The following is a 26,571-nucleotide window of genomic DNA, read 5'->3' as shown; positions in this document are numbered from 1 at the left end:
GAAGATTTCATTCCATGGTAATTGAAACAGTTGTAGCATGTCCCTTCCCAAAAGGGATGGTCCCGAGACATCTACAACTCTGAGCTTAACGGGCGCTGTCGTACCATTCAAGGTGACATTCATTTCAAGCTCGCCCAGGCAGGTAATAGGCTTATCAGAGAAACCCCTCAACAGTACGGTGGATTTAGGTAAGGTAGACAGAACCCCACCCAGCTTCTCGAAATCCCGTTTATTTAGTATGGACACACCACTGCCAGTATCAACTTCCATGCGAATAGGGATGGGTACCTCATTGATTACAACATCCACAGCAAACGGGGGTACGCTGCCTGTAGTATCACGTACAGTATACATTGGAACGCTCTCACCTGCGTCTTCACAGTCAGAGTCGGAGGTAGAAAGATCCTCACCCATGACATGGTGACAGTCACGCTTGTCTCTCTGCAGTTTAGTACGACAAACCTTCTCCAGATGCCCCCGTTTGTGGCAGTACCGGCACTCGGCGTCCTTATGTCGACACTTGTTTGCCAGGTGCATATCCGACCCGCAGCGAAAACAACGCTTTCCGGACGCCATCGGCTGCTTGGTGGATCGACGTTCCTTCGTCATGTGTACGGGAATGTCCGTGGGAGACCCGATCGACGCAGAAGCAGCAGAGGGTGCAGTGAATTGTTTTGAGTAGGAAATGGCCAGTTCCTCCTTGCTAGCCAGGTCGATGACTTTCTCAAACGTGTCAATATCGGACTCCTTGGAGAGTAACAATTTCCGTCGTATCGTCGAGCTTGCCATGCCCGAAATAAACTGGTCCGTGAGGGCTCGGTCACGATGGGAGCCAAATTGACAATCGACAGCAGCACGCTTGAGTTTATTAGCAAAATCGACTGTAGTTTCACCCGGAGCTTGGGAGACTTGGCGAAACTGAAAAGCGGCGGTGGTTGGGGTAGTGTTCTTTTTGTAGTATTTCTCCAGTACAGCACAAAGCTCGTCATACTTCTTTGACGCGATCTCGTCAGGTAGGATCAGGGATTTCAAGGTTGAGTAGACCGTCTTAGAGAGCAGGGAAATTAGGTGCGCTGTCATTCTCTTCTCCGCTGCTCTCTTTTCACCAGAAGAGGCATTGGACGCCACGACACCAATACTATTGGCACAGAAGAAAAATTCAACGCGTTCGCGATAGTCTTTGAAATCACCCCCGTCGAAAGGCTCGATGGTGGCGGCGTAGGGCAAGTAAGTATTCGTCGCCATTTGTATGGTCCCTGCCTAGACCATACAATGATCTAATCATGCAGTTATACACACACGTAACTGGCTCACTCTGAACTGCTCTGAACTCGGAATGTAATTATCTTCAACCAGACTCAGCTGCAGCAAGAGAAGACTGCCTCCGAACATCCCAAAACCAACTTCACACGAGCATGCATCTCTAGTGCGCATGCTCGTGAGAAGTCATAATAATATGACTTGACTGAGGGACACAACAGCTCTCAACAGCAGGATCGTAACGTAAAGACCAATTCATACTTCATCTCCCGTACGCGAAATTGTTGAGCTCAGATCAACTTTTGGTAGAATGTGTTTGTATGCGAAGTGTACGGAGAGAGTGCATGCAGGGCGATAGTGCGGGTTTGAATGTCATGTTATGTGTGGAAAAAAGAAAAGAAACAAAATTAAGACCATAACGTGAAATGACCACTTGGTGGAATGTGCATGTCTGGGCCTGCCTGCGATTAAGAGTCTTTTTTTTTGTTTTCAAGTGCCCACAGGCTCCAAACCAATCTTCCACCATAACGTGAAACGAGAGAGCTTGAAAATTGAAAGCTCAGTGCCGTCGCTATCCTGTTTTGGCCTAGATTAACGTCATCATGCGCGTTATTCAAACTGATAGAAACGTCTTTGCAATACGATTATGGGGTACATCTTTTTGTATTGCTAAGACGTATCTATCAGTTTGAATAACACACATGGTAATCTAGGCAAAAACAGGATAGCAACGGCACTGAGCTTTCAAGCTCTCTCGCTCGAAGAGAAGTCATAGCAACCACAACCCCAAACTGTCAATTGCTTGTGATATCGTCCGTATGGGTACGTCGTTGTACATGCAGGCGTATGCGTAGGAGCATTAGCATGTTTGTACGCATGAATATGTGTGTGTGTGTGTGTGCGCATGCACGTGTGTGTACCCATGGGCCTGGAGTAAACGGTATTTAAATACATAAGACAATGATTCTGATACTTGTTTCAAAGGCAGGACATTTGGTACTTTGAGTGCATACCAGACTACTAGTACCAGTGTATGTATCACTTACTTCAGAACAACATTGGTAGGACCAGCTGGCTTCTTTGTGATGTTGCTGTGACGGCATGACTTGAGTCTCCATTTCACATCTCTCCGTCACCACCAGGATTCTTCCCCAAGCATGGTTCTTTTGCTTCCACGAATGATTCTAAAATAGCAGACGTCGAAAGTAAGCAGATATTTTAAACATAATAGAGAGGCTAAGCTGCACATATAATTCTTGACGTGACTCACAATTTCACATCAAATGGGTCATCATTTCAAGCGGTGCGAAACGCCAAATTTCGACGTGAGAGGCAACTCTCGCGCATTTTCCAATGTGCGAGCCAAATACGCGAGCGGAATTTTCGTGTCGCGTCAAAAGTAACGTGCAGCTTATCCTGCCTATTAAGTATTATAATTAAATAGATCATCAGCGTTGAACGCCAAATTTCAAAGTAAGAGGTGGCTCTCTCACATGTTTCCAACGTGCAAGCCAAATAACGCGAGCGGAACTTTCCGTCGCGTCAAAAATAACGTGCAGCTTAACCTCTCTATTACAATTACATGAACGGTAACATTTAGCACACACTATGCAGACAGGCGTGAAACCGGCTCAGGATCCCAGGCCCGTCGCACCGACTTTGGAGGTGGGGCGGCCATGGAAGGGGGGTCGGGGGGTCCTCCCCGGGAAAAATTTCAAAAATTGAAGCCAATTGCAAGCATTTCCAGGTATTTGGTGCCATTTCAGTGTACGGTAACTACAATGAAAGTCTTTTTGATTCTGCAACAAACGAAGAAGACGCTACGATCGGGGACAAACATTACCCTCCCCCGGGAAAAAAATTCAAAAATTGAAGCCAATTGCAAGGATTTCCAGGCATTTGGTGCCATTTCAGTGTATAGTATCATAACTAAGGTTAAGGCGCACACCCTCTGTGTAATATCATAACTGCAATGAAAGACTTTTTTCTGCAACAAACCACGATCGGGGCAAGGATTTGTCACGTTTGTGCTAAGCTGCGATCCTATTGTGCTTTGTTGTAATGTGCTCCAAACCGCCCGGCTGTGACGGCCTTGAATACAGTGTTGATTGGCTGGCATATCAGGAATGTTAATAAATTTAGGGGTACGCAGCAGCACGGGTAGTCGGGTACCAGTGCTACCTGTGACTCCGCGTGAGGACCTCGAGTAGTCGGGTACAGAATTGTAGTACCTGAAAACCTGAAGTCGCAGATGACATAATAATGACATGTGGTCTACAGTGCACGTGTACAAAATTCATGTAATACTCTGCATATCTACCCAGTGGGTACGGGAAGGGGTGCATTGTGGTGTTACCACGGAAACATTACCCGATCGGGTACCCGTGCTACCCGTGGAAAACTACCCGAACCCGAAACCCGGAGAAAATGCTACCCGACTCAGCACTAGTTAAAGGGGAAGTTAAGGCAAACTCGCGCACTTCCACCGAAACTGGGTGACTGCGCCCTACTAGATGGGGATTTGTATGCAAAATGTCACTAAAAGCGCCATTTCGTTCTTATAAAAGCACGGATGACCGCGATTGGCCCATATGTTGTAGTCTTTTGGACGCTGAGTCGACTGGTTTTGGTCCGAAAAGGCTGCGATGCAGCGTTCCTCCTTTATTCCCAATCGAACATGGTTGAAGAAGCGGTCACGTGGTCCCGGGTGCCCAAATCACCTGGTCACCACGCCAGCAGGTGACAACTTTCACACCAAGGTTCAACTCGAGTTCAACTCGAGTGACAGGACTGCACCCAAAAAAGGTCAAACAGGCTAGTAAGTTGTACCCTGCAGGCACGGTGACCAGGTGACTGGTGCCGCATCGCAGCCTTTTCGGACCAAAACCAGTCGACTCAGCGTCCAAAAGACTACAACATATGGGCCAATCGCGGTCATCCGTGCTTTTATAAGAACGAAATGGCGCTTTTAGTGACATTTTGCATACAAATCCCCATCTAGTAGGGCGCAGTCACCCAGTTTCGGTGGAAGTGCGCGAGTTCGATTGGGATTCAAGTAGGAAGGGAGCGTCTCAGCTTCCTCGGACCACGACCATTCGACTCAGCACCCCGAAGACTACAACTGGTGAAATTTTAATTTTTGCCTTAACTTCCCCTTTAATTTGTAGAGTAGTTTGTATGCATGCAGCGGCCACAAGCCAGACCGAGACGTAACTTACATAGTTTTGGGAGAGTGTACAGCATACAGTACAGTCAAACCTCGTTAGAGTGAACACTGATAAGGCGAACTTTCCTTTAGTATGAACTAGAGCCAACCCTATGGTTGGCCAGACATCATGTCAAGTCAAAATTATTCGTTTACAGCGAACTCTGTACGGCGAACTTTCATGAAGACGAACTAATTTCAAGCGTGATTAGAACAAAATCAGCGTGTGGTGCGAACTTTCGTCCCCGTGGCTACGCTGGCTTTAGTTTTTCCCGATAGTCGAGGCCTCTTGCAGTGGCAAAACATGTTACAAGTCGGATGTAATGCTGTCATGAATTCCTTGCACATTGTATACACTTACCTGTTGCTGGGTTATGTTATGAAAACAATCACGGTTTTACATTTGCCACAGCATGCACCACATAAATACAATCCATATGATAATTATGCATATCAATTTTTTTGTCAGATCTGGATAAGAAGAACTCCCGATAAGACACACAAACTTGTGTTCGGTCCCTTGAAGTTCGTCCTAACGAGGTTTGACTGTGTATGTACGAGTATGTATTCGCATGCATGTGTGTGTATGCAGGGGGAGAGGGGGCTCTTGACTGTGCAGTGGTGGCCACTGGAAAGGCACTTTGGGACAATGCTATGTAGACAATGCACCACTGGATGTGTACTGTACTGTACTGCACTGGATGCACTTCATGTTACATTGCTGTTGAAATGAGAACGCCGACGAAGAACAAACCAGGGTGCAGGTTCGTGGGCTGTATTTGTTGATACTGCATGCCCCTCTCCGGGCTTGTGCTCAGAGTGATTACTTGGTGCAGAAACTACTAATGGCATCGACATTTCCAGATCAGAGCAAAGCCGTGAACTACACGGCTAAGAGTATGTCACCTCATCCATGCCATGAACCCTTTTGGAGCTTCTCCTTTCATATTTATTTTATTTTATTTTATTTTTATTGAAAAACCACAAACCTTCAGACATGTGAATGTGCACATGATGTACAGTGTACATACGTATGTATCGAGAAGGCAGCACGGAAACGGCAGTGGTGGTGAGGCCTGGACAGCTCGTCCGACCGTGGGTCTCGGAGTCAACACTGGGCAGACGCACCGGGGGGGGGGGGGGGGGGGGGGGGGTAGCTTAGGAGATAAGGGATGAAGCCAGCATGATCATAGTATGTAATGCATATGCAGAAGTAATATTGATGTTAGTCTTAAAAACAATAGTGCGGTGGACCTGCGCAGAGGAAAGGCATCATGGACATGATCTACGTGTATAACATAATAATAATATAATTAAAAGTGAGCTAGGGCACATCATACACACACATATGCGCATGTTCAAATAGGAGATCAACCTGATAGGGCGTTTGCCGGCGTTGGGTAATCTTGAAATAAAGATATTAATATTATTGAAGAGATTATTATCATACGCTCACATAAACACCACATACCAACCATGTGCACCCACCCACACACACGCGCGCACGCACACACACACACATGCTCGCACGCACGCACACACACATACACACACCACACACACACACACGCACACACATACACACACCACACACACACCACACACAGACACACACGTACACACAGACACACACGTGCACATTCACGCAGACGCGTAATCATACATAATATTTGTGCACAGACTCACTCTCTCACAGTAACGTCCAGAAAACCACCACGCCGAGTCCCTACAGCCGGTCGGTCGCCCAGTCCCAGTGGCTCGAGCGCAGGAATCGGTGGACGCTGCACTTGAAGGACTGCAACCTCTTCTGGTCGGGCTGATCCAGAAGGTGTTGGCGAGGCAACTGGTTCCAGGTGTCCAGCACTCCTTCAGGGAACGACCGGCGGACGTTGTTGCGAGAATTGGCTGGGATATCAGACTGCAGCTGGTAGCGGTGGCCGGCCGCCACCCGCGCCTGCTGCCTGGTGTTGGCAGGATGTTGGTCGTGGTCTGGTACTGCTTGGGAGGGGGGCAGCATTCGGGTTAGCATCTGTGGGCCTGTCAGGTAGTGGATTTTGTAGAGATAGCAGAGAGCAGCCACTTTGCGCCGGAGTTCGAGGCTTGGCAGATATGCGCCTTCGCCGATCAGATGCAGGGCTCTCCGCTGTACAGCATCGAGTTGGGCCAGCAAAGTCTGAGAAGCACCCATCCAGACTAGCATGCCATGCTCTAAGACTGGGCGAACAAAGCCGTTGTAGACCGTGAGACGGCAGCCAGGGTCAAGCACTGCTGAGGCCTTCTTCAGGAAGCCCAGTCGCTGTGTGGCGCGCAGGGCTGACTGTCGAATCTGCTGGCAGAATGTCAGTTGACTGTCGAAGGCTATCCCAAGTAGCTTCAGGCACTGGGTTTCAGGAACGATTTCACCTTGGAATGTGACCGGACGGCAGTCCCAGGGCCGACGGTGGTGGCTGACGTGGAGTAGGTATGACTTGGCGGGCTCGAATGTCACTCGCCAGGTCGCACCCCAGGCAGCAAGGGCATTGACGGCGGTCTGGAGATCATCACAGTCAGCTGCGAGGTTGCCGAGATACCGGATACACTTGTAGAGCGTTGTGTCGTCTGCGTACGTGGCAAGGCTGGTCGATTGGGGAAAGTGGTCCTCAGCGTCATTAATGTAGATCAAGAAGAGAGTGGGCCCCAGGATGCTTCCTTGAGGCACACCTGCTCGGATGGCGTGTGTGGCTGATGTTTGTCCACCAACTTCAGCCCGGATCTGGCGGCTCTCTAGGTAGTTTTTCAACCATGAGAGCAGGTGGCCAGTCAGCCCAAGGCATCTGGCCTTGTGAACTACACCGCGGTGCGACACTTTGTCAAATGCGCCGGCCACGTCGACAGCAAGGACTCGGGTCACACCCCCAGCATTGGACGTCCGACTCCACTCATGCTGAAGTGAGAGGAGAAGATCAGTCGTGCCCAGGCCGCGTCGGAACCCGAATTGCCGTCCGGAGAGGACCTGATTGCTTTCCAGGAAGTTAGTGATGCTGCGATTGATGATGGCCTCCATCACCTTAGAGAGTATAGAGAGGAGGGAAATCGGACGGTAGTTCTTCGGGGTAGACTTGGAGCCTTTCTTGAAAATAGGGACGACGTTCGCAATCTTCCAGGATGCAGGTTGCACCCCGTCCCGGAAGCACTGGGTGAATAGCTTTGCCAGAGGGCTGGCGAGTGACTGCGCTGACTTCCTGAGCACTTGCGCCGGAATGCCGTCAGGGCCAGTTGCTTTTGAAGCGTCCAGGTTCTTGAGAGCTCGCTGGACTGTGGCAGGCAGGAAGTGTACGGTCTTCAGCCTATTGCCTGTGCGTTGGCGAATAGGGGGCAGAGGTGTGTCTGGCAGGTCATTGGCACCAAGGCTACATTTCTCCCCAAAGTAGTGACCGAGGCAGTTTGCTTTCTCGATGTTCGTGGCATGCTCATTGCCAGCAGGGTCGACAAGAATCGGGATGGAGCTATTTCGGGAGGTTCCGATGGACTGCTTGATGGTTGACCACCACTGTTTATCTCGAAGGCTGCCGGTCTGGAGTCGTGCACGGACTATTGCTAGATGGTGATTCTGGGCATCACGTAGGCAATCAGAAGACCGGTGGACAGCGAGAGTATAGTTAGCTTGACATTGGGGCGAGTCTGGTCGTCTCTTGAGGGATTTCCAGGCACTCTGTTTCGCCTTCACGGCCTTGCTGCAAGCTGGCGTCCACCAAGCGGGATCAGAGGGCCGAGTGCAGAGAAGTTGGGATGGGATAAACTGGTTCATTCCATCTATGATGGCAGAGGTAATATTGGTGCAGCTGCTGTTTGCATCCTCAGACATGAGAGCATCCCAGTCCACACTCCTAAGGTGGTGGTTTAGTCTGTCCCAGTCAGCGCGGCCATATTGCCAGACTGTTCTGGCCGTCTTGGGCTCTCGACATAGTTCTGTCTTGAATTCTGCCAAGATGGTGGCGTGGTCCGATCTACCAATTGGGGGGCCGAGCCGGACCGACGGGTTGCCCAGGTCACTCATGATGAGGTCGAGGAGGGCATTTCCACGAGTAGGCTCCGTCACATGCTGCTGGAGGTGATGTAGTGCGCAGAGGTCCTCCAGTTTCTCCCCAGCTGGATTTGTTCTACTGCTGCCCAGCCAGGCAGTGTTGTGCGCATTGAAATCGCCAGCGATGATGAGGTGCTGTGCATCCACCCGGGCAACGTCAATGGTCTGGTCCAAGTAATCTACCATACTGATATCGTTGCCAGGAAGAGACCCTGGGCGGTAGGCAGCACACAAGACAACTTTGCGGCCAGGTCTTATGCGGATAGAAAGCCATACAACTTCTTGGTCAAGGGTTGGAACAGCTTCCAGTTCTTGAAAAGCTAGGTGGGATTTCACCCACACAGCCATGCCTCCACCCTGTGGTGTTCGGTCTCGTCTTACTGGAGGGGAGTACCCAGGAAGAGTCACTTCGGCTTGCGTCATCTTATCCAGGGTCAGCTTGGTTTCTGTGACTACAGCAATATCTGCATCAGATGCCAGAAGGGTATGTTGAAATTCGCCAAACTTTGAACGGATACCAAAGGCATTCGTAACCAGCAATTTCAACGTCTTACTGGTCATTGCTCAGGAGAGGGTCGGCAGGTGGGAGACTATCATTGTTCTGAGGAGGAGGGTCAGACTTGGTGATGTCATCAGTTTTGGCAGGTGGGCTAGAATTATCATGGCGTGCTCCACTGCTTTCTTTGAAACGCCATTGCCTGGCATAAAGTGGCCGGGGCCAGAAGTTTGCAGCGGTAATTGTAGAAACTGTTGCAGCGTCAACTGTCAGTCTCGCTGAGATTTTGCCCGTTGCTGATTCGTGCATACTGCAATCGTGCACATCCGCAGATGTCCCAACCGCAGCTGCTCTGTGTTGCACAAACTCCCTGAGGCGTTCCTCGGTGCATTGGTCACCTAGGTTGCCAACGTACAGCACAGCTTTCTTCGCCCTGGGAGGCTCTGACGACACCATCTTCCAGCTGTCATCTGCGATCACCTGGAGCACGCACTGCTTGTTACTCCGCTTTGAGTTCTGGACTGGTTGGAATCTGTCTTCGTCTACACAGGTTGCATCTTGGTCGCCATCCCCTTGACACTTAATGGGCCCCACCACCACACTCCATCATTCACCCCAGTGTCTGGAGATATGTGGATTTTGTAGAAAAAAAAAAGAAAAAAAAACACTCGTCACTGCTACGGGAGATGTTGCAGGGGACGCTGCCATCCTCTTCACACTCGTCACCGCTACGGGAAATGTTGCTGGAGACGCTACGGGACATCGTGGTGTCATGCTTTCGAGTACCTGCTGTACCTGCACTGCCTGCTTTGGTACGCCTACGCGAAGGTTGACCCGCACCCGTACCTTGCTGTGTTTGAACTGGCCTTGGGGTAGCTTTTCGCAAGGCAATGGCGGATTCTCGGAGAGACACTAACTCTTCGTTCACATCTTTGAGCTGCCTTGACAGCTCGTCAACCCGTTTGTTTAGGCGCGTCTCCCGATCAGCCGATTCCGAGACAAGTGCGGCCAATGTTTTCAGGATTTCTACTACAGATAACTCAATGCCCGGCAACGACGCCATCAGCCTCAGCTCTTCGTCACTCAGGGCAGTCGCGCGAGTGTTTGTTCTCGTGGTGGCCCCAGGCATGGCGGAGGTCACCAATTTCTACGAGCACTACTAGAAACACTTACTGCTACCCTACGGAAACTACCTCCAGTCCGGCCTGATGCCGGCTGGGCTCTACCAGGAAAGATTTACGGGAGCTTCAAAAAGTGCAACCTACCACTACTACTTATGCATCATATCAAGAGTCCATAACCCCCATGGACTCTTGATCATATGATGTGTTTGAATCGGGTCACGGTCGTCACTGAGCAGTGACTCAGCAGACTTGCTTATGTGCACTGAGTATAATGGAATCACTAATAATTATTGTTATGGGTGTGAAGAATGGAGTGGCAAAAAGAGGGAAAGAACTAGGGCTCAAACGAGGTATATTATGCTCCGCAGGCCGCGAAAGAGAGCCCGTTACCTGGACCCCTACTCGCGCGGGTAGAGCGAAACTGAGCACCCTGGGATGCGAGCAGCTTTTTAGTACTCCCGGGTCCAAAATCTCACCACCAGGCCGGGATGATCAAAACGTCAGCCGGGTCTGCAGCCTACAAACGTGGATCTGCCGACACTGTGCTGTCGACGACATGTCCGGCAAGGCACCTCCTTGCGTGAAACTTGAAGCAAGGAACGCTTTTTTTTTTAGAAAGGAAGCTTCTTCTCCAAAATTTAAAATTTTTGAAAATTATTCCTTCTGAAAATATCATCGCGTTCTTGACCTCGAAGCTGACTGCTGAATGCGATTAGGAAAGAAGATTCCTGAAGATACACCAGACTGATTCTGGCAAGCCGTCTGTCGTCTAGATATGCAGTTGTTCGTCATGCATGGTCAGCAATCTTCCTCGTTCGTCCTTTCGTTTTCCTGACCACGATGATGACAAGCAGCTCTCATGCTCAGGTTAGTGCTGTACTTGTATGTCTGGGCACACAACACATCTGAGATTCACCCACTGACGTTATCGAACTGAAGAATGCAGCAAGGGTTCCTCGGATTCTCTTGATTTCGGACTGTGACAAATTTCCTTCACTTTCACCCTCTCAGTCTCTTCCCCATGCCCTCCATGCATGCACAATCGAGTTTGCATTTCAAATGTTGTTTTTACTTTGGCAGTGCGTTCGATAACGTTAGGACAGTCTAAGTTAGGTGTTCTTCTCTTCAGGCTTATTGGACGTGTACAAATTCTAAAAAAATAGCTTCCATATGCTAAACGCAGATCCCTGTGAATACGGTTCTGCTGGGCAATGATGTTTACACCAATCTACACTCTATGCTGTCACAGCATCCACAACTGATCCTCTCTCTCTGAATTAACTATTTGATAAAGCCAATCTTTAAATCGCTGTTGCATAGGATCTCGGGTGGGCGATGAATCGATACATGGCATTGTGAAGAAAAGAAGAACAAATTCACATTGCACGTGAGACTCGGTTAGAAAGACTGAGTTTCTGCATTCATAAGAATGTCACACCCCGGGGATCATGATAAAGAAAACATATGTCGTGAAAATGACTGAAAGAACCAAAGAAGTATTTGATCTTCCAGCCAGCTTAGCCTGGTACTACCATACTAGCAGTGCTACCAAGTACCAGCCCTCCATATTTTCTGTATTTGTACGGAAAATCACTCCTTGTGCGCACTACAGAAATTGAGCAAATGGTATAGAAAATCGGAGAGGATCAATCAGCTGTGTAGAAGCATTGCAAGTGTAAGCTGAGTGATGAATAGTCTTGTACCAAAGCGAGTGCATGCCGTACCACAACAACATGTACATGTAGCACAAAAATAATAATGTCGTGAGTGCAAATCACACATGTTTTACACTACCAAATGCAGCCACCGACATGCATGTGCGTGTCAAAAAAACATTACAGTGCAAGTATGCATGCAATGTACACGGCAGTACGCAAAACACTGCAAGATACGGAAAATCAGAAGTCTGAGTACGCAAAACAGACTCAATTGGTGGGCAGCTCTGTACTGGCCTGTACGGAGGGAGTGAATCTCAATGTGTGCAATGCACGCACTTTGGCCGACAGTGAAAACTATGCAAGTCGTGTTGGTTTGCAGGATGAATGTGAGTCCTTTTAGACAAGCGCCTTAGTGGAGTAGCCCACCGAAAGAAGAGTACTTGACACCGCGAAGTGGAGTCTGCGCATACAACAGTGAGGGGGTAAAATTAGCTATGACTGATTCTGCATGTGTTCTGCATGTGTGTCACATTACACTAGCAGATAGGCACACCTGTTGTTCCAAAAAGATGCTTATGTCAGTGTCTGAATATGTCGTGTACCAGGTAATACTGTTGCCAGGATCTCACGGTGAGAGTCAGACTTGAATATGGTATCAATAGATTATCAATATCATACATCACCATGTACCACCCAAAGTATAATAGCCGAAGGACCCGTTTGTGTGGTGGTGTATGATTTCGTGAGCAAGATGAAGTGGCTACAGATGTGTCTTATATAACACCCTAAGAAAAGATCATCAATTCTGGGGAAAGTGATTCTGGTAGCATGTTGTATCCAGTGTGGCATGACAAAGACTCCCTCGATTTAGCCTGTGGAGAATCCGTAAATACATAAATACAATACATACAGGCATCGCAACCTTCGGATTATATGCTCTTTTGCTTGCCTCCTGGAGTGTGGTTGTACCTTGGTTCACTGTATTAGAATAATAGTAGACTTTGTTTTTCGAATTCGTTTCTATAACATTAGGTTTCTTTCTGTTGCTGCTATGTCTTTTCATGTGTTTTACAGGATTGCCATCTGTTGATGAATACCACTCTGAGGCACTCTCACGAGCGAAGGTGTTTGAGAATCCATGTCGGAATGATGGTCATGTTGGCCTAAAGGTGCATTACATTGCCGATACTCGCCACCTCCACCCTGGAACATGTTCAATTTCTGTTTCTCGTATGGAAGGACCGAACAGGTTGTTTTCCTGTCTCAGTGGACCACTCAAGACTGAACAGCACTGATGGAAGAAGATTTGCCGTGAATCTCGTTCACATAATCAGCCTGTTTAATTGCTGTACTGAGGTGACTGCTTCATAACAATGACCATGCAGCATTAATTTTGGATAGTATTGCAGTGCCCCTAAAATTGGAGAATATCGAATTTCTCTGATAGCATTGTGATTCATTTGTGAATAAACATCACTACTCTTTTTGAGTAGCATAGCAATGACAGAGTTGGTTTAATGTATGACAAAATGGAGCCGCTTTTTAACTTAAACCTGTACTATAATCAGTACCGCCGGAAGCAGTTTTTGATTGGTCCGGTAGTTTCATGGCGGGTACACACGTCCTCCACGGTAGGAAACGTTTGTTGGTGGCCAACAAGTTGGTCTGGTGATAACCTGACCAACCAGACCGGCGGGCCTGATAATTGTGGGGCTCATGAGCAGCTCAAGTACTTAGTATGGTTTTGGACATGTCCCCAGTTAACCAATGAGAATAACCGGAAAACAAGGGGGGCTTTAGATACCGGGCTGACTTAACAAGAGGCAGGATAAGCGCGTTACGGGTTGAGCTTGTCGAAAACCAATTGTACTCCATTATGTGTGAAGGGGTTTTATGAAGAAATATTTTATGAACCAGTGTACAGAGATGGTGCTTATGACGAAAGGAGAGAGGAGAAGTGTGTGAAAGTCGATAAAGGGCATCCGAAGGAACACATCGATCCTTGTTGTAAAGAATATTAAGTATAAATCTATGGTTGAAACCTACTTCCCCAAGCGTTCTCTGTTAAGTATAAATCTATGGTTGAACCCGACTTCCCCAAGCGTTCTCTGAGGGGACCGAGGTCTACTCTATCAGTTCATGTATTCTGTGAAGTGACATGACCATTCGTGGGGACCTTGCTCATAACTGCAAAAGTCCTCGTCTGATTTTTCCGCATCAATTGAACGTTATACATGTGCATGTAGTGAAAGCCACATGCAAAAGGCTGTTCCATGGCACTCATCTGCCACCAAGCTCTGGGTTCATTGGCTGAAAATATTCTTCGGCACAGTAAAGTCGTGCGCCCAAGAACGTGGAAGCCTACAGAACATCCAACCTGGAATACTAAGAACACCACAGCCCAAAATTAAGAATTGCGGTGTAGGTTTGTGCTGTTGTCAAACACCGGGATTGTTATGTTGCACATGTATCTGAGCTTTACCACTACATACACGTCTGTCTTTACACAATTACCAATCTGCAGACAGCATGCTGTTTCGTCCTTTAGTTACTAATGGACTCATCAATGCAGCACAGAGAAAATGAGGCAGGTGAATGTCCTAGGCTAGAGAGCATCAAATACAGGTATAGAATCATGCCTTGCAGATCTCGTTACGGCCCCTTCGATGCATGTCTGAACATTAGATGGCTGTGTAGCTTCAGTTATCTCAGAATATGTACTATTTATCCAGCAGCAACAACGTTGGTCACACAACTATTCACTATAATGAGTATGCGTTGGAACACTTTACCCCGAGTCATACTATAGCAGTGTATGCCATGCATGGGTTTACCTCACACACTGAATTTCATAATTTGACATCCAAATCACAGAAGAGTGGTGTTCCAAACTTTACGTAATTGCACTCCATGTCCTGCGAGCTACAGTAGAATACTTCAATAGAAAACTTCTTATAGCACGTTCTTAGAAACAAATCGTATAGGTTCGAGGCTGTCAACCCAGAAATTTGTGATTCCACAGCCATAGATGTTACCAGTCAGGTCACTGTATACAGTAGGTATGCAGAAGAAAATACTAGTAACTCTTTGTGGAAGAGCTGTGCCAAAATGTGTACAGTACAGTAAATTAATAAAAAATGAGAAAAGCAGTGACAAGGCTGTGCATGATGTAGATCTACTCGTACCAGTAAGTACAGTGCACCAGTGAAATTGTTGGTGTAGTACCGGTATACTACTATAATTATGGCATGGCCCATGCCACTACAATCTATTTGCAGTGGGCCGCAGTAGGCCAGTGCAACAGAAAGCATTTCAGAAGCTGTGTGCAATGTTAACATCTATGACATACAAGTAAACTGCCATATAGCACAATCGATTACTCTCAGCCCACATAAGTACAATGTAGGCCAATCAGTAGTATAGATACATAGAGCACACTCTACATCATACATAGTCGGCACCAAATCTATGTTGTCGATGTACTTTGCAATGATGACATGATGGCAAGCGTGCTTGATTCATCATAATATTGCCTTGTACTTGGTTGGAAGTTAGTTGTAAGTTCAGTGGTCGAGGTAAGCAGAGCTGCTCCAGCTTTCAGAATCCTGCATGAAAAAGGCAGAAAGCAAATGTAGGTATAATAGTAGCAAGCTGATGTAAAGAGCCTGTCTTTCAATGCAATAATTCTATCCACTGCATGGACAGACCTGGTGCTTCATTCACCTCTGTTTCTTGCTTTCTCAGAAAACCTACTTCCTCCTTCAGCCATCTAGCTCATGATATACATTAATTTTTCTTTATGCCTTTTCAGCCGTGGTCGACTTTCGCCCCTCCTGTTTGATTGGCAATTGCAGTCAACCTGGGGAATACTGACCCTCGATTGTGAATGAGAAAAGTGTCGCTATTCGCATTGTTGTTACTCGTGAGGTTGGAAGTATGCAATCAAATGTTCACTAGATCTGAAGATTGTGTCGTTATTTGCGAGTTGTTTTGTAAACCCGAGGTAGATTATTCACAAGGTTGATTGTACATGCTATGGGATGTACAATAACTAACCAAACAATAATGGTGTAACAATGATTTGAGTCCATATCCAATTGGATGAACCTAGAGTGCATGATCCATTCCAGAAAGGCGACTTCAGTGAGTCTTGAATTGTCAGCAGCATCATACTTCCATCGAGCTTTTTTTCTTTTTCGAAACGACCCTCTCTTTTCAATTCGAACGAAGGTCAACATACGATTATGGCAGGCATGCACGCACTGATCTTCACTGTATACATGTGCATGTATACTGTACTGTAGTCTGTGCAGTCAACTAGTCGTGTTCCACTTGGCTTACGGTAAGTATCACTACAAGTGCATAGTAGCCCCCCCCCCCCCCCCCACCCCCGGGGAGTGCGCGTGAACGGCAACTGTGAACTGGTAAAAGAATTATTCGACACCTTCGTTCGTTTTGATGGAGAAGGTTCATCTGGAGGCCTTCGTTTCACTCCTAGCCCCAGGAGCGAAATTTTCACTCCTTGGCTGCCTGTTTGAGCCGTCCTTGTGGAAGGGTTGATTTATGCATGCCCGCATATACATGTAGACCTTATTCAATAAACGTCACAATCACGTGAACCAGGGTCCCGGGAACCAGGGAGCGGCAAGAGACCTGCACTCAGTGCACAGTGGACTCGGCGTGGGAACATAGGAGTAGAAAAATACCGGTATTTTACTACTCCCTTGTACGAACTGGGCCTTTCTTGCCACTCGTTTCACGTACGCGTGCCCCAGCTTACAACAAATCCCTGGAGGCGAGTCCAAAAATCATGTTATCGAATAAGGTCTATAGAAACACAGATCACGTAGAACTACCCCATCCGGGGTCACAACTCACAACGTTTTGGGTACTTAGGTCTCATGTCGTCTCCCCAGGTGCTATGAATCCCTGATGCACATGTATCTACATGTACATATACAATGTAATCGTAACTCTACCAATATTGCGGACGATGACCCCCCCCCCCCCCGGCAAACAGAAAGTCGCTATGTCCTGGCCGAGTTTATCTTTTAATTAAATGGTTTTCTCGGTTGGGATTTCATACCTGACAACCATCCCGATTTGGCCGGGACCGTCCCGATATCGAGGGCGGTAATAGGCACCCAAAAGTGCACTAGTTCCATGCCTCACCGCGAGCTTCTTTTGTATACATTTTCATGCCTAGGTATGTCATTGGATCTCAGGTTTGCAAAGGTTGGCAGGTATGGGATTTGTAGAGTGACCAGTTTTGACTATTGCCACCTGCTGTGCAGAAGTGTCATTCCTACATCCTGGCTGCAAACGTACCCCCCCCCCCCCCCCACACGCACCACCACCAACAATGTTCGATCCTATTTACAGGACCTCACTCTATATGAAAGTGTAGCAGAGGCACTGCCAAAGTATAAAAAACAGCAATTGAAATGCAAGCTGCATTGTGCATGCATGGAGGGCATGGGGAAGAGACTGAGAGGGTGAAAGTGAAGGAAATTTGTTCCGAAATCAAGAGAATCCGAGGAACCCTTGCTGCATTCTTCAGTTCGATAACGTCAGTGGGTGAATCTCAGATGTGTTGTGTGCCCAGACATACAAGTACAGCACTAACCTGAGCATGAGAGCTGCTTGTCATCATCGTGGTCAGGAAAACGAAAGGACGAACGAGGAAGATTGCTGACCATGCATGACGAACAACTGCATATCTAGACGACAGACGGCTTGCCAGAATCAGTCTGGTGTATCTTCAGGAATCTTCTTTCCTAATCGCATTCAGCAGTCAGCTTCGAGGTCAAGAACGCGATGATATTTTCAGAAGGAATAATTTTCAAAAATTTTAAATTTTGGAGAAGAAGCTTCCTTTCTAAAAAAAAAGCGTTCCTTGCTTCAAGTTTCACGCAAGGAGGTGCCTTGCCGGACATGTCGTCGACAGCACAGTGTCGGCAGATCCACGTTTGTAGGCTGCAGACCCGGCTGACGTTTTGATCATCCCGGCCTGGTGGTGAGATTTTGGACCCGGGAGTACTAAAAAGCTGCTCGCATCCCAGGGTGCTCAGTTTCGCTCTACCCGCGCGAGTAGGGGTCCAGGTAACGGGCTCTCTTTCGCGGCCTGCCGAGCATAATATACCTCCTCAAACGGTCACGGTTTTACCCCTGACGGTTAACTGCTAAGGCCGTCATCACACCACGTTCTCCGACTCCCGTTTACGTCTACGTCTATGGTGAAAAAACCAAAACGGGTGGTCGTGTCATCAGACAGGCACAGTTCTTGACGCGTACACGCAGTCAGGTTTTTGGAGAAATTTGAACCCACGTACATCGAAGTACAGGGTCGCTCGGAAAAAGGCTGGGGTAGATACGCACGTTCATACAAAAAGTCGTATACCCCCCCTCTCCATACCACGTCTACGTCTCCCGTTTCCTCTGCTCCCGTTTTCACCCCGTATACGGATCATCATGACAACCGACCAAAAACTCCTTACGTGGACGTAGACGCAGCGCTTTGTACCATGGTGTGATGACAGCCTTAGCTAACGGTCGGTTAACCGGTTATAACCTATAAGCCACGGCAATCCTGCGGACTCTTTTTTAACTGTATATTTGACTATACTCATTCAAAAAATGTACCCTATTCAGTACAACGCACACGTGTACATTCTCTTGCATGCTCATTCATACATACTCTCACACCAAGAGACCAGATATGACCGAGTTGACAGCCCAGAAATTGCGTACACGTGCGACAGCCCGCGAAAGTGCACACTTTGCAACGACCTGATACTTGAAAAATTGACTGAAAAGTTACTGCGTAACCGTTATCTTTATCGGTTAACCGTTAATTCTTCGTAACCGGTCTGCAACCGGTTAATCGGACTAATCGTTTGAGCCCTAGAAAGAACCACACATTACTAGTGCATTGCTGCCCTACCACAGCTTAGCTGCTCACACATACAGACCATCTGAACTGATGATGTGATCACACACTAGCCTCCCTGTGTTGCTGAAGTTTGAAGTGAAATACGGTAGTGTGCCGATTATCCGCACCCCTTGGGTGCGCAGGCTGTCTCCAGGGAGTTCGGATGAGAAGAATATGTTGGATATGGGAGCAGTCACACATCTATCTAAAACATGCATATTCCCGCATGTTCTCATCATTTTTCATTCTTTTCGGCAGCACAACAGGAACAAGGCGCACTTCAGCTCTTCAAAATGACACTATCGTTATACACTTTGACTCCAACCTGTTTCAATACATCTTGTGCATCGCTTGAATGGTGCCCCGAGTAGGGGAAATCAGCAAAAACCTCGAAGAACCAGCTAATTAATTGTTTTGTCCAGCCCGACCAGGCAATCCGGAAAATCGATAATCCGGAAAATCGATCATCCGGATAGTTGACATCCGGATAACCGGCGTTCTACTGCACTTGAACGCATTCAGTCGTGGGCAATACCTGTTCTGATACATGCCCCCACAGCTGTGCCATTCTGCCATGCACTAGTATCAGCTGGTATTTCCCCTGTACATCATGGTACATCTAAAAACTTGCACTAGGCAGGCTGTATGGCCACAGCACCGTTATTCACAGATATATTCAGTGGTCTGTGGAACATGTCCTGCCAAGACGACAATGCATGCATTCTACATTTCTGCACAGAGCCGCATCATCGGATATTAGGTGTACCGTATTTTCTGGTGTGCTAGCCCCCTGGGCCCAGAATTCATATTACGTGGTATTGTTTGTAAGTGCATCCAGTACATTGTACATGTAGCTGCTAACCATGTGCATGCACTTACGTGTTCCACAGAGTCAGTCTTGCTGTCAGTCTTGCTGTCAATCTCACTTGTCGGAGATCCTGGCTGCTGCTTTGGAGAAGAACCGAAACTGTGAACGCGCGAATCCTAGTCCTCGACTGCAGTAGCACGCACACCAAAAAATTCCCCTGCACTCTGCAGCTTGTGCAACAAGTCAGAAACCTGTCCTCAACTAACCATCGATCATCCAAGTCAGCACAAGGCACCAGGCGCCTAGGCACAAGCCATGCAAACTGGACTACAAAATCTATGTGTAGAACTCCGTAAAACCGGCGCTATGCTACAGAACTGCAGTACAAACCCTGTAGCCATGGTAGCCTCGACAGTTTACCAGGTCGGCCGTTGCTTGGGTGGCTAGCTGTAGTGTAGACTGCATGCGCGCTCTTGTCGGTCTCATGCGCATGTTACAACTACACTCTACAGTACAATGCATGACTGCATGAATGCATGACTTCTGGCTAAGTAGTAAGTGCTAGTTCGAGCGGAAACCAAGTCCAACTGAGGAACGCCTTTGCTTGGGGCGGACGCGACACACAGCATTTCACTTTACCGAGTCTCTAGTTTCGTTAGTTTCAGTGTAGTTATCATGGTTATGAATCTTGCTATCTCTGCTCTGTGCGACGTAAACCAACCTCCTGTGTAGAACCCAGACCGTCTACTGCTTCTAATGTAGCCACACAGCCTGATAAGGGCAGATCCACGTCATACTCATAGACTAGTTGTCCTGAGCTGAGCTGAGCACTGAATGTAAATATTCTGCTAGGTTTACCACATTTTAGCGTCCTCGGTGCGAATTTTCAGAGTGGAAGTAATTAGTTCTACCCTTTCCTTGCCCGGTAGATCTACGCTGTGCCAACTGACGAATGCTCCTGTAAAGTCACCGCACGAGTGTGAACAGATCGCGCGATCGTGGCCGAAGTCTGCATGCGGTGACGACGACTGCCGGTAGATCTACAAGTGCCCTTTGTTACATTTATAGCCATTGTAGGTAAGTGAGTTGGAAACTTATTTCGTAGCAGACGCTAAAAATTACAATCATGGCATTCGGTTTGCTAGGGTGTGGAGTAGGATGTAAGATCGACGATGTGCATGCCCAGACTCAATCCAAGTGCCAATCTGTATCTCACTGCTCATGCTTTCCCGCTGCAGCCGTGCAGGATCAGAAAGTCTGGAGCCGAGGGTGCAGGTGGAGCGAAGCCTGCCAGGAGTAGTAAAATACCGGAATTTTACTACTCCCAGGTGGAGAGGGTGTTACGACTCAGCAGTGCGAATGCGGTGGCCATCAAACCTGCCTCCTCCACCTTCACGCTGAAGACATTGCAGACAACCATCCTTGGGCCGAGTCTGCACTGCAACACGGTAAGAAGTATTCCTGCCACATTAGAGAGGTTCCGGAGTACGATTTTTCGTGCCAAAATCCGTAGAGGCGCTACGGTTTTTTATACGTCGTTTTCGAGCAGCGAAATGTTCCGGAGTACGGAACTTATGTCTTTGCCGTCATTGCAACATTGAAACCCTGATACAGTCAGTCATGAGCATTGCGCCATTCATCTCAGCACACAGGTTGAAGCACAAACAGTCAGCACTGCCAACCTTCATTGCCACAATTGTTAACACTGCACACTTTGCTCACCATGACTAGTAGCGCCAAAGACTTTCAGTACTAATTGTTTTTAAATGCACCGCATTTTCAGTGTAAACAATACCATGGTCTCTAACATGAAGCTGTATTAAGTCACTGCATGTTATCACAATTGCATTTGGCCAGTTTGAAGGCAGCATGTGGTGATAGGTGTTCTACTCCTTTGCTTCAAGACAGTGTTTTGGAAAGATACTTTCTGCGCTCTAGTGTAGATGAGGAACATGTGTTTAAGCAAGACCAAAGGTCAGGCAGTGCTAACTGCTAGCATAGAATCAATGTGTGTTGTGTGTGTGTTGTTGGAGTGAGAGCTTGATAGTAGCAACGATGGCATGCCACAACCCAGATACCAGCAGAGCATAGTAGTATTATTATTACTCAGGCTGCAAGGGAGAATGTTATGATCAACATACCGTAAAGTCGCGGATAAAAGCCGGGTTTGCATACAAGCACATCGTAGATAGAAGCCTGAAAATCAAACGGGTCAAATGCATACCGGTATAAGCCTGTCGCGCGTAGAAGCCTGGCTTCTATGCAAGCGCGGATCGGGTAGGTCAAGAGTGCATGCGCTATGTACGGTACATAGTAAAACTGCTGCCATACCCGTAGTCAGTGGTAGATCCACGCGTGTCGCGCGTAGAAGCCTGGCATACAAGCCTGGCAAAAATATCAGTGGAGCATATAAGCATGGTTTGCATACAAGCTTGGTTTGCATTAAAGCCTGATGCAGAAAGCGGCTTATGTGCTTATAAACCCGGCTTTTATCCGCGCCTTTACGGTAACAGAGAAGCGGGAATGCATCGGATGCTGGTTGCGGAAGCGAGTGGAACATTGCGGACCACAATAATATGCATTTTTGAAGTATATGTGACTGTACAATTTTCTTTCTAAATGGTCGATGAAGATGGCTGCTTAGTTAAAGCTAGTTGGATTTGGGTTGCGAAGGGTTTAACAAAAATTGTTTTGTTCTTCAATACGAAACCATTTTTGTATGCCCCCCTAAGGGTGCGCGGATTATGCTCGCACGCACCCGATATTATGCTTTCGGGCATTTCCCGCGGAACTTCGAAAGTATTCTCCCAAAACATCGAAAAAATTCTTCAGAATTCCCCCCAAAAAAAGAACCCCAGCACGAACCGTGCCTTGCGCATGCTCTTTAGTATGCAAAATGGACGGTCAGGCACGTGATCACTGCATGCAGGATCTACAGACTACACTACATGTACTACAATTGTAGATGTACATGACTTATTTATGTCTTTACACAGCTACTATTATACTCAGGCTGCTGCGTCCATGGATGCGTGCTTGTTCTCTGTTCTCTGGGCCTCTGGCAGGTCAAAATTGACAGAATTCCCCGAAAACTCTTCTGAAGGTCAATAGATCTCGCAAAAGATCGATAGAATTCCCCTAAAATTCCCAAAATTTTCTCAACGATAGTATTCCCAAATTATTCCAGGAATAATCCGCGCACCCCTACCCCCCCCCCCCCCCCAACACCCCACCCAGCCTTTGTTCTTGAGTGCCAGTTGAAAAGTAGATGCACCCCAGAAAAATAGAAATAAATCGGTTACCTGAGGCTGTGTCCTCTCGCAAGACCAGCAAAACAGTTGGTCTTATACAGGAAGTATGTTTCACCCGAGAAAATTGCGAGTAAACTATGTTGTCACATCACACTTCTGTATGCGCCGTCAGTGTGGAGGACAAAGACAATACTGCTGGGAGTTGATGAATGGAGCACTGAAGAACGACCAGGCTAGAATTTTGCCAAGCAGAGCATACCGGTACCAGAGCTGCCGGAACCGGTCCGGTTGGTCCGGTTGTCACCGAACCAACTCTGGCTCGGGTCACCCACTAAGATTCGTCAAAGACCGGGGAGAACAAATTCTGGGTACATGTACAATATGTACATGACTTGTATTATCGATCATGCATACATACATACATGTACATGTACGTACGTGCACCCATAGTGTGCCATACATTGTACATTGATATCCATGCACAATTATTCCCTGTAGTTGTCTCTGAAAACTTGTGAAAGGGCCAAATTCTGCTATTTCTGACCGGATTTTTCAAAAAATGTCCGGGGGAGATCCCCCCCAACCTCCCTCAAACCGGACCAACTTTGCCCGCCTTCCAGCGGGTCTGGGTACCAATGTATTCACACTGACTCAACTGTGCATATACTATAATACATAAAAATAATAACCGTCTAGACTGGGAGGCTGACCCCCCCCCCCCCAAGTTCTTCGACGACCGAAAGTGATGTAAAAAAAGAAAAGTAAATTATCGTATCCGTTCCCGAAGGGAACTCACGACGGCCGCTAACACCCGATAAACCCTAGCGGCAGATGCAGCGCCTAACGGTAGGCACGATGAAATCTGCACATCACAACCATATGACCAACCAATCTACTAAGGCCCAAAAAGTAAGGGTAAACGGCTTAGCTAGTTCGTACTACTGAAGTAAATAATTTTCAATACACTTATAAGGCAATAGATCCATGTGGATGGGGGCGTTGCTATGATGAGGAAAACTCAGTCCGGCCGAGTCTCACGCAAAACATGATGTGAAAGTTTTTACAAATAATCTACGGGGAGATAAAAGTTAAATAATAGCTATGAAAAGTATGAATGCTGCAGACATCACCACGCAACATGACAATTTGTTCAAGGTTTGAGATTCCCGATTTGTGTAAGCAAAAAGAACATGTTGTAGCACTTAGGTTATTTTCGTGAGTTTGCACCCCATCCCGTGTTCATGAGTTGTTTCTGCACTGTTCATGCCCATTTCTCACACTTACTAGTACTCTTTATCTAAGCCCTCACTTTTTTGTAATACTTACGCATCATGTGTCACACTTCTTTGGATTTTTAACCTTTGTTTTTCCCTTGATCACTTTAGTTCCGTATTTCCACTGATGATCGGAGCTTGAAAATCGATTCTGGAAACACACAATCTCAAACCTTGAACAAATTGTCATGTTGCGTGGTGATGTCTGCGGCATTCATACTTTTCATAGCTATTATGAAAGTTTTTATTCCATTTTTTAGGCAATTGCAAAGTAGTGTCCTTTACGTAGAGATCCGGAGGTTCTGGCATGCACGAGTGTAGTGAACGAAATCCACTTGGAAGTTGGAACTGCACAGCACATAGAGGTTGATGAACTGCGGTACAGCTGTACTGCCCAAGTTTAAAAATCACCAGCCAAGAATGTGCTATCTGTTTGCACCCAAGTGTAGACCAGCTTTCACGGCATCACATCAACTTATCCCCCTCCCCCCCCCCCCCCCCACTCAAATTTTGCAGTATTGAATAATTGCTTCGGCGAATGTTTGTTTGTATACAGATAGATACACAGTACACTCTCAACATGGTCAAAGGTATTGTGCCACAGATTGAGTTGACGTTTCCCAATTCGAATCGAAATCCTTCAACAAGAGAGAATGCTTCTGCCATTGACATTGGCAGTAGAATTGCCTTGTTGAGCAGCATACTTATAAATCAAACACCGTGTCATTCAAGAATTGAACTTGTGATGTATTTCGTACACAGATGTGTGTGTGTGTGTGTGTGTGTGTGTGTGCACGCATGTGCCTGTGTGCGCGTGTCTTTCTTCTCTTTCTCAGACTCCTCCTGACTTTATTTCATTCTCCTGGGTGGTTACTAACAGCCAGTGCATGCCGGAGTATGTTGTTGTGTTGTGTGCGCAAAAACAGTGAAAAAGACCAAAAAGTAGGGATTCACTGGCCAGAAAAGACACTTCATAGCTGTGTTGCGTCGACCAGGCTGAATAGTAGCGGTCAATTCTTCAGCTTTGCAAACTGTTAAATGGTGCAATCCCAGCACAAGTTGCTATGGCTTCTGCTGTAGCGTCGCTATCATCGCTTCTGGCGATGGGCGGCATATGGTGTGCGCGCGTGTGTGTGTGTGCGCGCACGCATGTGTACCTCTGTGTGTGTGTGTGTGTGTGTGTGTGTGTGTGTGTGTGTGTGTGTGTCACCAACCTGTCGGAAGGCTACCTTCTTGCCAAAGCATTTGGAAGTTGGACTAGTTTCGGCTCCACAATCCAGTGTGTCGTTGCTATAATAGCTTTCATGGCTGAGGTTGTTGGTATGTCTGTTGGCTCTGGGTTCCCAGTACTCAGTAGCCGAGGCTGGTTGGTAAAGTAACTCCAAATTTCACTTCAAGGTACCAGTGCATCTAGTGTCTGCTTTTAAAGCAGCGTGCTGTCTATACTGGTTACCCCAGCAAGTGTAGGGTGTGCATAGTTAACTGTATTGGCCGTCCTATTCCGATGTACTCCGCGTGGTGTAGACCAGGTGTGCATTGGTGGTCGATTCACATGGCTTCTCCAATTGTGTGGATTAGACAGTTATCTGGCGCAAGTTTTGATCTGTCTCATTCAGATCTTGTTCGCTATCGTTGCTATTAGAGAAAATCTGTGGATGTACATCCAGTGCATTTGCAGATTTGCGTGCTTCTCTTGCGACGGGCGCATACATGGTACATCATGGTACATGGTGTGTGTTTTTGTGTGTGTATGTGTGTGTGTATGTGTGTGTGTGTGTGTGTGTGTGTGTGTGTATGTGTGTATGTATGTGTGTGTGTACCTGTGTGTATTTTGTCTTCCCTGATGCATAGATCGTATTGTGACCATCACACCAGTCAAGTGTCTGCAGTAACACTAGCACTGCCGGTGACATGCCGGTGGATTTCTGGTATCATGTTGCCAGGCCGGTTTGGGTAGACTTGTGCCGGGATGTTAGACTGCCACACTGGGCAGTAAGAGATCTGCTGGCAAGCGTTGATAATCTTCCTCCAGCCCTCAGCGTTATTAGACAGGATTCTCCAGGCGGTTGGGCTTGCGCATATATATTACCCTGGTTACTGTCAAGTGGCAACAAAAGTGCTGCAAAGTTTCTTGATACCTTATCCCGATGTGGAACAGATAAGAATCAAATTTCATCAATGTTATCCAGTGTCTGGAAGGCCATAGTGGCGGAGAAACAAGATACTGCTCCTTATGGTAAGGTTTTTCTACAGTTGTTATCCTTATCTCATCATTTGCAGAATTACAAATTTCAACTGGGTAGACTTACAAGTACACTGTGAGATCTTTGACCAACAAAATGCCGGGATTCTTTTTCCCTTCTCTTTTTGCTTCACCCGGTGGACAATCCGATAGGTGTGTACATTAGGTTAGCAGTTGAGAGACTCTTACGCTCTTGTGACTAGTGTCCATGGCTTACTAAAATAGTTTTCAATCACCAAGGCTCAATGACTGACGAGAG

General features: G+C 47.2%; 1 protein-coding gene and 2 long non-coding RNA genes across 5 annotated transcripts in view; 2 read left to right on the top strand and 1 right to left on the bottom strand.

Moving 5' to 3' along the window:
• LOC135817317 (uncharacterized) overlaps nt 1-26,571 on the top strand; it is a 97,650-nt gene that overhangs the window by 32,657 nt on the left and 38,422 nt on the right. The window contains exon 3 of one of the 3 annotated variants that reach the window (XM_065330480.1): nt 25,922-26,306. The exons of the other annotated variants lie outside the window; for them this stretch is intronic. Coding sequence (XP_065186552.1) covers nt 25,982-26,306 — 325 coding nt within the window. The 5' untranslated portion in view covers nt 25,922-25,981. The remainder of the gene's footprint in view (nt 1-25,921; nt 26,307-26,571) is intronic. 3 annotated transcript variants of the gene reach the window in all.
• LOC135816584 (uncharacterized) lies at nt 10,747-13,352 on the top strand. Its single transcript, XR_010553392.1, has 2 exons — nt 10,747-11,015; nt 12,881-13,352. It is a non-coding gene; the product is annotated as an uncharacterized LOC135816584 (long non-coding RNA).
• Nucleotides 14,850-17,933, bottom strand: LOC135816583 (uncharacterized). The gene is made up of 2 exons (XR_010553391.1): nt 17,433-17,933; nt 14,850-15,411 (listed from the first exon to the last, which is right to left on the bottom strand). It is a non-coding gene; the product is annotated as an uncharacterized LOC135816583 (long non-coding RNA).

The sequence above is a fragment of the Sycon ciliatum genome, chromosome 5 (genome assembly GCF_964019385.1).
Source record: "Sycon ciliatum chromosome 5, ocSycCili1.1, whole genome shotgun sequence".
In the NCBI taxonomy this organism is placed as follows: Eukaryota; Metazoa; Porifera; class Calcarea; order Leucosolenida; family Sycettidae; genus Sycon; species Sycon ciliatum.
Note: the sequence above shows the minus strand (reverse complement) of the source record. Positions and strands in the feature narration are given on the sequence as shown.